At 38.8% G+C, this 13,742-nt stretch overlaps 1 protein-coding gene across 2 annotated transcripts in view; it reads left to right on the plus strand.

The window, feature by feature from the left end:
• Positions 1-13,742, plus strand: part of GUCY2C (guanylate cyclase 2C) — a 65,286-nt gene that overhangs the window by 26,597 nt on the left and 24,947 nt on the right. For both annotated transcript variants that reach the window (XM_045829567.1, XM_045829568.1), the window contains exons 11-15: positions 6,417-6,498; positions 9,712-9,817; positions 10,766-10,828; positions 11,442-11,513; positions 11,986-12,090. In XM_045829567.1, coding sequence (XP_045685523.1) covers positions 6,417-6,498; positions 9,712-9,817; positions 10,766-10,828; positions 11,442-11,513; positions 11,986-12,090 — 428 coding nt within the window. The remainder of the gene's footprint in view (positions 1-6,416; positions 6,499-9,711; positions 9,818-10,765; positions 10,829-11,441; positions 11,514-11,985; positions 12,091-13,742) is intronic.

Here is a 13,742-nt window from a genome sequence, read left to right on the forward strand (position 1 = left end):
ACACTCAGGTTATCACAACACTTACCAACCGACTCAAGATGAGGCCTGATCTGTTAGGGAAAGCCCTCACACGACCCTCCTCCCGTGCAGGCTTCATTGCCACTGTTAACACTGGCCATCTCTGGGCGGGGCCAGGACAGTCTGTCCTTGACGGAGCTGGCCACGGCTTATCACAATGAATATTGAGTGATTCCATGTTCCTAATCTAGTTTTAGAAAAAAAAAGTTTACATTCAGATAAATATTTATGCCTAAAGATGCAAAAAAGAAAAAAGTGGAAACACCATTAATGACTAACAACTATGATATACGAGGGGGTACCCCCCAAAATGGAATTTATTTATTTAAAAAATTGTGTATTTATTCTTCCATGTTTAAACTTCAGTCACCTTCAGAGTACTCTTCATCTGATACAATGCACTTACTGAGACATGTTTCCCACTGCTCAAAACAGTTTTTGAACTCCTCAATTTTGATGCCTCTTAGTGCTTCTGCCATTTTTTGTTTCACCTTTTCCACATCAGCAAAAAATTTCCTTTTGAGGATATTTTTCATCCAGGGAAACAAAAAAAAAGTCTCTCTGGGAGAGATCAGGTGAATAGGGAGGATAGGGCATGGGGTTCATGTCATTTTTGGTCAAAAACTGCTGAACACTCAGTTTGGTATGGGCAGGTGCACTCATAAATCACCCATCATGAAATGAGCAAAGGCGTTGAAAGGTTCGATTCCCAGTCAGAACCCTGGCCTGGGATGCAGGTTCGATCCTCGGTCCAGACACGTGCAGGAGGTGGGCAGTCGGTGCTTCTCTCTCACATCGGTATTTCTCTCTCTCCCTTCCACTCCTCTTTCCTCTCTCTCTGAATGTAATGGGGAAATGTCCCTAGGTGAGGATAAAAAAATAAAAAATAAATATTAAAATTTTTATCTAGAAATATTTTTATCCCACCAGAAACTCTGAAAAGTTGCTCTGAACAGTTGGTTTGATGACTTTCCTTGTGTTAAAGCTATAACAAGTATGTTTCTAGTCCCCTTAAGCTCCATAAGTCAAATGTGGTTAAAAATGATCCCTGTGTTTTTATTCAATAGGCATGAGCAGTGACTAAAGCAAAGAGGAAGGTGGGAAGTGGGAACCCCATTCTTTTAAACAAGAGCTGACTTCAGATTTATTGTTATGGATTTTTAAAGTTGACTTCTTTAACAAGGTGGATGATGATGATGATGATGATGATGTCTAGAACCAAATTCAAGCTTCCTAGGTTTTAAACCAAACTTGACTTCTGAAAAATCTCTCTCCTCCCTGTCTTCAGCAACTTTCTACTTCTTCCTTTTGAAACTTTCTGAATTAAAATTATTTTTTTCTTTCTCCTTGATTATAACTTTCAGTGACAATGTTAAGTATGGATTTTTAATATACTTCTTTAAAAATGTTAGATGTTGTGGTTATTGAACAGTCATTCTGTGCTTTGTAAAGTGCTGAATTCAAAAAAGTAATTTTTAAGAGAGCTCTCATTTACCTAAAAGAGATCACATTAAATATTTAGATTCTACAGGACAGGGACATTGATCATCCTGGGCAACTTCGAGTCATCCTGAGTTAACTAGAAAATTTGGTTTCTCAGAGTTTTTTGTTACTTCACTGTTACTACAGTTAGTTTTAAGTTATAGTTTTAGTTTTAAATAAAACTAAAGTTTAGGTTTAAAGTTTAACTTAAGTTTAGTTTTTAGTTATAAATGAAGTAACCCAGTCTTTCAAATAGTATGCAGATAAGACATTCACATCCCACTGCCAACTCAGCAGCAATACTTCAGCTAGAGAGTGCAGCATCCCTGGTTTTTATTCATTAAGCAAAGATTCGCTTAATGCCAGGCTGTGTTCTAAACACCTGGGACACTGCAATGGGCAACCCAAATGAGGCTTTTGTTTTGGTCCAAGCCTTCATCATCAGCCTTCTGGGTTATAATAACATCCACAGACTTCCAGCTTCAGTCCCACCTCCAACCCACCTTCCATCCAACCAGCACACCCCAGGATGACAGCATGAATCCAGTCGTATTACTGCATGGTTGCCAACACCTCAGCTGGCAGCTCCCTTTACCAACAGGATGAAGTCCCAATGACTTATTATTCCACAAATTTCCATGGTCTTCTTACATCTCCAGCCTTACTTTTTGTTTTACCTCATCTCCCTCCCCCACTCTCTGAACTTCCTCCCACTTCCTTAAAGAAAGGGCCTTGCAACTTCATGCGCTTGTGCCCTTATTGATGCTCCTCCTTCTGACTGAAAGTTATCACTACTCCATACAACTGGAGAACAACCACTCACCATTAATATTTAACTTGAATTTCACCTTTCCTAAGCTTTTTGTTAGCATGTCAGGAGAGTGTTTATCTTGAACTTATCAGACTTCTACATAATGCTTATAATTACATTTAACTTGTTTACACATCTTTTTATACCATATACTCCATGTGTAGGGTTAATTCTTTATTCATATCTTTTTGTCCCAACACAATGCCTTGGGAAGAAAGGAAGGAGGGAGGGAGGGGAGGAAGGAGGGAAGGAAGGAAGGAAGGAAGGAAGGGAGGAAGGGAGGGAGGAAAGAAGGGTGGAAGGAAGGAATAGAGATAACTATAAATACATTTTTAGTTGGCATGATCTGCACAGTGTTAAGTCAATTTACTTCTCTAAGTATGAATACCTTCCTCTGTTAAACCAGGAGATATAACAAATCACAAGGCTCTTTCCAACTATTATGTCATATAACCTTGGGGTTATAAACTCAATCTTCATTCACCATGATCCAATTAAACAAAATGTGATAACCCCAGTAGCCACCAGAAAGCAGCAGAAGCTTAACTTTAGAACTGATGTGACCATGTGAACTTATCTAACAAGCAATACTAAAAAGTATATTGAATTAAAAATTACAAATTGCCAATTAAAAAAATAGTCACGGGGATGTAAAATACAGCCTTGGGAATGTAGACAATATTGTAATTACTATGTGTGGTATCAGGTGGGTACTAGATTTATCCAGCTGATCACTTTGTAAGTTATGTAAATGTCTAATCACTATGTTGTACACCTGAAACTAATATAATATTTTATGTCAACTGTAATTGAAAAATTTATTTTTAAACAAATTTTATTCCTATTTTATGTATTTATTTTTAGAGGAGGGGAGACAGAGTGAAACATTGATCAGTTACCTCTCACATGCCCCCAACTGGGGTCCTGGCCCACAACCCAGGCATATGCCCTGACCAGGAGTCGAACTAGTGACCTTTCAGTTCATAGGCCATGCTCAACCCACTGAGCCACACCAGCCAGGGCATATTTTTTAAACAAATTTTAAAATGGAGTAAAAATACATTTCATTTGTCAGTTGTCAAATAGTTTTTAAATAAAATTTAAAATACTGTTCTAATTAGTATTTAGTGTATTTAAATACTATTGTTATATTTAGTACAATGAGATGCTTGCCCCATGAGATGTGGGTAGGAGTTTAGACGGGCTGAGGACCCTGCAGATGGGCATCCCATATATTCCTTCCCAGTCATTCTCTAGGGGGCGTGTAATTCTAGTAGTCTGAGGAGCAGACTCGCCTGCCCTGTTGAAATTATATTTCTCGTACTCACTTTTTAAAAATAAAATAAACATAAGCATAGAATTTATTTTAATTTAAGAACCAAATCTTAACCTGTAATAGCGCACGATGGTGTTTTTCTAAATAATGTTTTGCTTTTCAGTTGCAGTTGACATATGATACTAGGTTAGTGTCAGGAGGACGTCTCATACTCACTTTTGTTTTCTGGCTGGAGGTATGAGGGTGAAGGTCATGGCAATGGTGGCGGTGATAGAAATGGTGACTTAAGAGTAATAAACAGAATTCACCAAAATCAGACATGCCCACAGTGCAACTCCGACTCCAACCTATTAATTGTTTTCTGCCCTGAGGAGAATAGAAATCCAAGCTCACATTTTTCACTGCTAAAAGTTTCCCCTTAGCAGAAAACAAGATAACAAGCAGAGGCAAAGTCATGTGCTGGCAAAGCATAAATCCTTCAAGTTCGCCCCTTAGAGAAAGGAGCTGCAGTATTAACCCCAAGCTAAACCCTCTGCCTATTAAAAAAAAAAAAAAAAAGGTTAGTTCATTGGAAGTACATAATGTGATGAAACAAAAACAGTTTAAAAGTACGTGTGACATATAGGGTGAGTATATAGCACAAGAGGTTTTTTTAAATATGCACTTATTTACATTTTTTAACATTGGACACTTTTTCCTTGCCTCTTCTCAGACAGACAGACGAGTGGGGCTCGGTTTTTATTCAGTTATTTCTTCAGCCATCTTTAACTGATACATTATCAGGAGCAGGTCTCGTGCTGGGTGACCAGTCCCTGGTAACCGGATGAACGAGGACATGGACCATGCCCTCAGGGCTATATTGTGGTGCCGTGAGAGAGCATAATGTGAAGGTGCTGAGGTGCTATTTTAATAACGAGGTCTTGCCATCTCTCATCTCTCCAGAGGCACCTTCGTTAGTTGTATTTTTAGTGAAGAAAAAAATCATGCACATGATGATAAATTCCAACAGCCGAAATATTCATGATGGAAAGTGAGTGTTCCTGGTCCTGCCACTTCACGCCTCTGGTCTCTCAGTCACTTATGCTTCTTGTTCTTTGCATATGTATTTCTAAATACCATATGTATATTTCTTGATTCATAAGCTTTAGATATTATCTATTTATTTCTTGTACTGTTAAATGAAGACTTAATTCATCTTCACTAATACTGCTTTTCTCTAATCTCTTCTCAATTTAGGTCTCTTTTTGTCAATTCATTTATTGAGTATCTTTGTAACGTTAATTAATATGCATGAGCTTCTAGTAGTGTTCAATCAATTATACATAAAACTTCTTGCTTCCCAACTTTGTAAGATGAAGATGTTAATGTTCCTATTTTTCCTTCTACCTCTTTCCCAGCTCCCAAATTCTCCTATATTTCTCTGTAATTTCTCAGGACTGATATTTATTTGGTAATCACATGAAACCATCTGTCATTTGCCTATAAACTGATAAACTGATTTTTTTTTTTAATTTTTTAAATTTTTTTAAAGATTTTATTTATTTATTTTTGGAGAGGGAAGGGAAGGAGAAAGAGAGAGAGAGAGAAACATCAATGTGCAGTTGCTGGGGGCTGTGGCCTGCAACCCAAGCATGTGCCCTGACTGGGAATCGAACCTACGATACTTTGATTCCCAGCCTGTGCTCAATCCACTGAGCTACGCCAGCCAGGATGGAATTGAAAACATTTTCATCATGATATTTAAATGAAGTAAAGAGCATGCTATGATGCCATTTCTTTCTCTGCAGCTCCAGTGTCTCCCCTTTGTGACACACACACCAGAAAAAAATACAGTTTTTAAAAAATTAAAAATTCTCAAAAATCTGGTCAAATTTTACTTTGTTTCATTTTAGACTATGTCTTCCTTAAACATTTTCTCCTAGAATTTCTGATTGGGTCTCTTTTATTTTTGCTGTAAGAATAAACACGTCTCCTTCACCATATTGCTATTATCTTCTGGCTTCTTACACACTCTTGTCTATTGCTTGGAATCCATTCTATTTTCTTCTTCTTCAATCCACTAGCTTCTTTGTCTGAGAGAGACCTATTGTGGCTTATAGGAACCATGAGTTTCCTGTAGTTTAGTATTGTTGTTGTCCTTCTCAATCTAGCTTATTCCTCTGCATACGCAGGTTCTGCTTTAATGTCTCTTTGGGTAGGATCCACATTTTCCTGGATGCCACTTACTCTCTGTGGGTCTCTCACATTACCCCATCTACAGAACTCCACCCACATACCAGTGTTCTAATAAACAAAGTCATTTACCTTCTTCATTGACTTCCCTCAGTGACCTAGTAGAGCTTGGGAAGGACCAGCAGGCAACACTAATTTAACATTCCAGCACTGGTTTACTTTTTTTTTTTTCTGATTTGTGCTCTGTATTAAAAAAATACTTGTCTCTCTCTTCCTATTTGAACTCTCCTTAGGCATATTGATTTCAAGAACACCAGGTAGACTTCCACCACCGAAATTATTTGTGTACTAGAAGCTATTTTATGACTTATACCATTTGGTGATTCTCATAAGAAAGAAATGAGGTATATAGGCTTTAAGGATAGCTGAAACTGAAAACCACTTCCACTGGGCACATCCCAAATCGTTTCCTTTGGAGACCAACCCCCCAGGACCTATATTATCAATGAAGAGATGAAGAGAAGATAAATAGTTTTTAAAAGGCTCTCCATTTCCCCTTCCCCAAATTACATTATACAACTAGAATATTTAGAATGCTTGTATTCTCATTTCAGTAATCCTCACTAATGCATTTTTTCACTGTCTTTTCTGTGACAGGACCTCAGATCCTGATGATTGCAGCCTTCACTCTCACTGGAACTGTGGTCCTGAGCCTGTTGATTGCTCTCCTGGTGCTGAGGTACCTACCACCCCCTCTCTCCTGCTATGCTCATCATTCAGAGAAGGAGGGAGGGAGGGGAGGAGGGAAGAGGGAGGAAAGGAGGGAAGGAAGGAGGGAGAGGTCCAATGTCTATTGATGAAATGTACGTTAGCAAAGAGATCTCTAAACAGATGTAAAACCATGAAGGCATTCTGCATCAAAGATCGTATCAAGGGCAGAATATTACTGAGTGGACATATTAGAGCCTATGGGGTAAGAGAAACCTAAACTCAAACCCCAGTGCTGTGACTTACCAATTGTGTGGTCTTAAGCATATTACTTAGCAACCTAAGTGTGTTACTTGGCTTCAGTATCATCATCTGAACTGTTTAAGGGGTTGAAATGAAGTAAGGATAGTGGCTACCATATAATACGCATTTTATAAGTAGAAATCATTACTTTTGCTGCTTAACTGGTGTATTGTGGAAAGTTTCAAAGTCTCTTTATTGATGTTCAGGCTGGAAGAGGCTTTAGAAATCATCTATTCCAAACTTTCTGTTTGCGTGGGGTAAGAGAGGTCCAGAAAGACATATGACTATTCTGGAATCACATCCTGGGGTAGTGTCGGGGGCCCAAACTAAAATTCAGGACTTCTGACCAGCAATTCCATGATTGTTCTATTCAGCTTGGACATATGAAGTGCCTTGCACCGTTCCAGAGACAGTTTATACTTAGAAGTATGCGTTGAATGTATAAATTAATGAATGAAAACCACATGCCATCCTGATCTATGTATGTTAAATACACAGAACTTTCTATCCTAATGCATTATCAGGATCACCTCCATTTCCTAACCAAACGAGACAACACTTTTCTCCATACATCACACGTTTTGGTCTGTGTCAATGTCCTTTCTCACGATGAGTGCCCAGCCTGTTGCATATCAGTGGGAGTTTTCTTCAGGAAATAAAGTAGGTTATTCTTTTTAGTCTGAAGGCTCCTGTAATTCTGTGTTGCTTGGAAATATAGGAGATGATCTACAGTGCGGGGTGACCATTTAGTTGAGGATGAGCAGAAACCCAAATTTGGAGAGAGTAAAGCCAGTCAATAGTAGGGTCAAAGATGTGACCTAGAAACCAGTTGCAAATGGGTGTTAGCTTGAGATAGGGGTATATCAGAAGGTAAGAGACAGTGACAGGGGGAAATGGGCATTTTCTATTTTCTCTAAGCATGGGAGGGAGACATAGGGCATCCTAATAACTAATAGTCCATGCAGAGATCTAGAAGACAGACGTTGCTCCTGTAGTTTTCCATTACAACAGCCTATACAAGAAAAGCAGTGAATAATTTATGGCAGTTCATTATGAGTGACAGTTGGCACTGTTAGGTCCCAAGAGTTTCTTGAGTTACAGAGATGAAAGTCTGGGGGTCTTCAAGGCCTTAATAGTCACCCTACTTTCCTTTAGGCCGTAGGGCCATCATTATTGGTCAATAATGTCCTATTTTATATGTATTTAACAGAGGGTTACTCAAAGTTAGATGGAAGCATAGGAAGAGAATAATTATTTCTGCAAAGGGACATTAAAAAGGTATCATGAATGACCTTGAGAAGGTGAGTGGGAATTTGTCAAAAGACCACAAGCAGAGGCAAACTCATGGACATATAAACAGGTCCGTGGAGAAGAATACAGATTCTGGAGTCAGACACAAGCAAGCATGAGAATCTGGATTATTTTAGAGGTGACATTACAGGTTACTTGGGAGTGATGTTGGGCAGTAGGCTTTCAATGTGAAAAAATTAAATGCTACCCGAAACCATACACAAAGATGGAGTTAATTCCATGTGGAGTTTTAAGTAGATAAGGACCTAAATGTGAAACTCAAACTTCAAAATTGAGAAGAAATTAATAGAAAATGAGTTTATGATCTCAGGCTAGGACAGTATTTCTCAGTCAAGATAAAAAAAAGAAAAGTCATAAAAGAAAAAATATAACCATGGACATAATAAAATCAAAACGTTTTATAAAACAAAGTTAGAATTAACAATCTGGCCCTGGCTGGCGTAGCTCAGTGGATTGAGCGCGGGCTGGGAACCAAAGTGTCCCAGGTTCGATTCCCAGCCAGGGTACATGCCTGGGTTGCAGGCCATAACCCCCAGCAACCGCACATTGATGTTCCTCTCTCTCTCTCTCTCTCTCTCCCTCCCTTCCCTCTCTAAAAATAAATAAATTAAAAAAAAACAATCTGGAAGGTGTTTGCAACATGTAAAAGGACAATGGGTTTGTTATGCAGATGATATAAAGAGCTCACTTAAGTTAATAAGAAAAGAATAATTCAATGAAGAAAGCAGACAAAATTATGAATAAATAATTCTATCATTTGATACAATCTATAAAATAGCTAGAAAATATTTGAAAAGATCATCTTTTAAGTGATCAGGAAAATGAGGTACAAAGCAACAACTAAACAATATTTCACATATATCTTTATGGTCAAAAAACATTTGACAATACCAAATGCTGTTGAAATACGGAGGAAAAAAAAAAGAAATACAGAGGAAACAGGAATTCTCCTGATGGGAGTTTACTTTGGGAAACCATTTGGAGGTGTCTGTGAACTTGAAAGCAAGCATCTCCTACAACCCCAGAATTCTATTTTATACATTCTCTGGAGAAAACAATTACAAAACTTTGACATTTTGAATGTTAGGATGTCTGTTGTAACAATTTCTCTGTGCTTTTGTATTTTCTTGATACATATGTTTTAAAAGGCATAGAGGCATAAGAGGAACTGGCTTATTTAGAAATCTGGTATATTTTCTGGTGGCTTAAAAATTAATGTTTTTTGGAGAAAACTGTACTTGAACAATGATTAAAATAAAATTTTAAAAAAAATTAATGTTTTTGTTTTCTAAGGTTATCAGTTTTAAATTTTTTCTCTCCTTTCCCCACACCCACTCTTCATGTCGTAAGTACAGATTCTTTATTATAGTGAAGGACTGTATTAGTGAAGGATCTGAGAAAGTGAAACAAAAAGGAAAATAAAAGAATATAACAGGCCATCAGAAATCCTTACAAGTTCACTAATGGCCAGCACTCACCAGACTGGAGAACACAGAGCTGTAATTGGACTAGACTCCCTCACCACATGTCTACCTGAGCCAGTCAAGGTTCTCAATTTCTCCCAGTGTTCAGAAGCTGGATGGCATGAATACTAATAAAAAGCTATTGACTGGTTCTATTCCTTTCACAGAAAATATAAAAAAGACAATGAACTTCGTCAGAAAAAATGGTCCCACATTCCTCCTGAAAACATCTACCCTCTGGAGACCAATGAGACAAACCAAGTTAGCCTGAAGGTAAGGCGCTCCTCACTTACAAAGAATTCTATCTAGGGCTGGTGCAACCTGCCAGCTATTTGATAAGACATTGGTAGCATGGCAGAAAATGTTCCAATCAGGGATCATTTGTTTTAGAATACAGGATTTAGATGTTATTTCATTCACAGTTTCAAATGTCCTTAAGAGGTAAATTTTAACCAATATTATAATAGATCACAGGTTTTATGAGTATTCAGTTGAAAGATGCAATAGTTCTCAATCTTTCTTTGGCTTTTATACCAGAAGCCTGGGAGACCAAGGGCTGTATCTGGCCTGCAGGTGTGTGTGAGAGGGGGCAGGGAGGAGGTTGGAGGGGGCATCTCAATATTCATCATCTTTTAAAATTAATTGCCAGATGTAAAAATCTTGGAATGGCATAGAAAAATTCATAGTACCAGCTTCTTCCAACAATTCAGATGGTCCAGCAAGTCTAGGCTGCACCCAGAGTTGGTGGAGCTGCCCCCTCAGACACCTAGGCCAGGGTCCTCCCTTGCATTGCTACTTGGGTTTTTAGCCGTTAAGTTTGTAACTCAAATGCACATCATGTTTCCCTAAGAGCAACTGTCTGTAGCTACAGGCAATGATTCCCAATAGGAGGGGGCAGGGGAAGAAGAAAGTAAGAAAATCCCTGGCTAAAGTAGACCACAAGAAAATGTGAGGAACAGCAGAACTCTTAAAAGGAAGGGAGGAAAACCCAGAGTTAAGCATGAGAGTGGTAGATGCCTGGAAAGAAGGTATTGTGGAGAGAAAAGGCGAGTTGTGAGAGAGAAACACAAGTCAGTTATAACAGTTTTCCTGGGAGCCTGCCCAGCATACTATGAGCAAACAACAGATACAGCCTACCTGGCAGAGCCTCTCAGCCTTTGACTGGCAGTGGATGGGACAAGATATGAAGCTTCTGGAATAACTGACTTTTTCTTCTGCCAGATCGATGATGACAGGAGGCGAGATACAATTCAGGGACTACGACAGTGCAAATACGACAAAAAGGTGACTAGGCTGCCCCACTTCTCTGTACTCTCAGTTCGGGGTATGGTCTGGGCCTTCTGGCTCGTCACTGCCCCACTTCTGATGGTGGCAATGTTACGGGGGGCGGGGTGCCCAGGCTGCTCTCCAGGTCTGTTCTCGGAGCCTTTCTCAGGGATGGAAAGGGCTGTGCTCCGAGGGTTACAAACCCGCAATCCTGGGAAAAGTAAAGAATACATAGAACTTTTAAGATGGGTGGAATGCAGAAAGCAAAAGGAAAAATAAAAGAGATGCAGAGCAGTCCAGGCAGCCCTAGTATTATATTTTGGCTCACGCAGTGGGAATATGACAATTCCATATGGGGCGGTTGTTACTTCCCTTCCCTCCCCTCCCCTCCCCTTCCTCCTTCCAACCTTCATTTCTTCCTTTTCGTTTAGTCATTCTCAAAGAAACATTCAAACCTGAGCCTCTCCTATCCCAGGTACTAGGCACCCGGGACATAAACCTCAACAAAATACTGGATACTGCTCTCTAGACCTTACAATATAGTGGGAAGATAGTTACACAAATAAAATATCACAATATGCATATAAATAGTCATGTTACATTATCTTCTTAATTCCATTGATCTTTGCAGAGAGTAATTCTAAAGGATTTGAAGCAGAATGATGGCAACTTCACTGAGAAACAGAAGATAGAATTGAACAAGGTACATGTCCCTTGCTTGAAACCCTTAAGTGAGAAATAGCTTCACTGCATTTTTCCTAAGCCCTGAGGTCCCTGGTGGAACCAAGGCATTACTGGGGATGCTGACAAGGAAGCCCTCAGGCCAAGAAATGGGAGATCATACTTCTTCCTGCTGAAAATTCTACTAGCAGATGTTGAAGAGTGATGTTCGATGGGATAAACATGTTGGAAATCTACTAGCATGTCCTGCAAAGTGGTTCTGATCTTATTTGAGAGTAGTCACATGTTTGTATTCATGTCCCCTTGCAGACAAAAGAGACACTGTTCAGTAAGATGCAGTACAAAATGTAATGTGAAATGTGCTGGCATTCCAGTGTGTGAGGAGCCATTTACCTTCCCAGAGACCTGAAACACAAGTTTTATTAGCAGAGTAATATTTTCTCTGGCGCTCCTTTCTGGCTGACTCGCTTTGTAAATAAACACTGTTATCTTAGTTGCTTCAGATTGACTATTACAACCTGACCAAATTCTACGGGACGGTGAAGCTTGATACCATGATCTTCGGGGTGATCGAATACTGCGAGAGAGGATCCCTCCGGGTAAGGATCTGTGGTCATTTCCAATTTCCTAACTGGTCAACCATATGGAAAAAAAAATACCTAGTAGAAGTTTTAGATGTTCACCCAGTGAAATAACATCAGAGAGTCGGCAGGAAAGGTTGGTGGGTCCATGTGTTACCAAACTATATCACTCACATCGTGCCAATCAGTCTTATTATATCTTTGCTAAAAAAAAAGTAATAAAATATAATATTCAGGAATGTAGACTTGAAAAAACAGAGAACAGATGTGGGAAATTAAGCAATTACTTCTAAATTTATCTTATTCTATTTCCATATTTACTTGATTTGTGTTGAAAGAAAATTGGATGGTCATTATGACAGCACCAAACAACATTAGGAAACTTGTTCCTAAGTCCCGGTTCTGCAACTGTGTAAATTCCTACCGTCCTCTCCCTTGTAAGGGATTGAGGATGGCCAAGGTGTTGCCAGATGGGTCAGGTATACGGACAGTACAAGTTCAAAGTAGAGAGAGAAAGTAAGATAGAACTAAGCCAGTTTCTTGAAAAGAACCAAGCACCAAGTAGGAATATAAAATCATTAAATAGTTCAGAAGGGCAGGTATTTACAAGAAACAATCATTTACAAAAAAACAAAGTCAGGCGTGAGGTGGAAATGGGACTACATGGGAAAAGGGTAAAGAAGGAAGGAATTGAGGAGAGTCACTTCAAGGAGCATCGAAATATCTGAAGCTCACCTTGAGCAGTTTCTGGGCATGTGTTTTGACAGCTTTCAACCTTTTAACTATGTTTGGGTAGGTGACCATATCAGGATACTCTGAGAGTAAATGGGGTACTATAATAATGGTTGGAATAGCAAACATAAATTGCAAGGCCTCAAGCAAACCAGGACATCTGGTCACCCTGCCTTTTGGACTATTTCTAGATCTGGTATATTCTCCAGAATATAGACCTCAATATTCTCCCCCATAACAAAGCTAGAATCTTAAGAGTGGAGGCAGTAGCAGCCTCAAAAATGTCTAAATACTCATAATTCAATAATGTTTAAAATAATTTTAAAAATTTAAATTAACCCCTTAGAAGTTTTTAATTTTTAATAAGCTTCTACTTAAGAAAACCCAAAAAACAAGAATAGTAGTTTTTGAGGGCAAAGAAACTGAACAGACACTTCTCCAAGGAGGACATACAGAGGGCCCAGAGACATATGAAAAAATGCTCAGCATCACTAGCCATCAGAGAGGTGCAAATTAAAGCCACAGTGAGATATAACCTCGTTCCAGTCAGAATGGCCACCATCAATAAATCAACAAACAATGAATGCTGGTGAGGATGTAGAGAAATATCTATTCCAAGCCAGATGCCTAACAAGGTGTTGCAGAGACATCAGTAAACAAAAATTAGCACAGAGTTTATGTTTTCATGATGTAAAGAGATAATAAACATGAACAAAACATGTCAGGTGCTAAGGGAAAAAATTACGTTCAAGTCTATCTACTCATAACTTAGCTCCTTTAACTTGGCCTGGTACTTACAGCCCAGCCATCCTGAAATAAATTATGGCTTTGGACCCTTCACTAGAAATTATTAGTACAGTGTCTAAGTTAAAACTGAAGGTCAAATTGGGCTTTTTTCCCCAAAGAAGAAATTATTGTTAGGTTATTACAGTTTTACT

Source organism: Phyllostomus hastatus, unplaced genomic scaffold (assembly GCF_019186645.2).
Source record: "Phyllostomus hastatus isolate PE091 unplaced genomic scaffold, TTU_PhHast_1.1 phas_scaffold_93, whole genome shotgun sequence".
In the NCBI taxonomy this organism is placed as follows: Eukaryota; Metazoa; Chordata; class Mammalia; order Chiroptera; family Phyllostomidae; genus Phyllostomus; species Phyllostomus hastatus.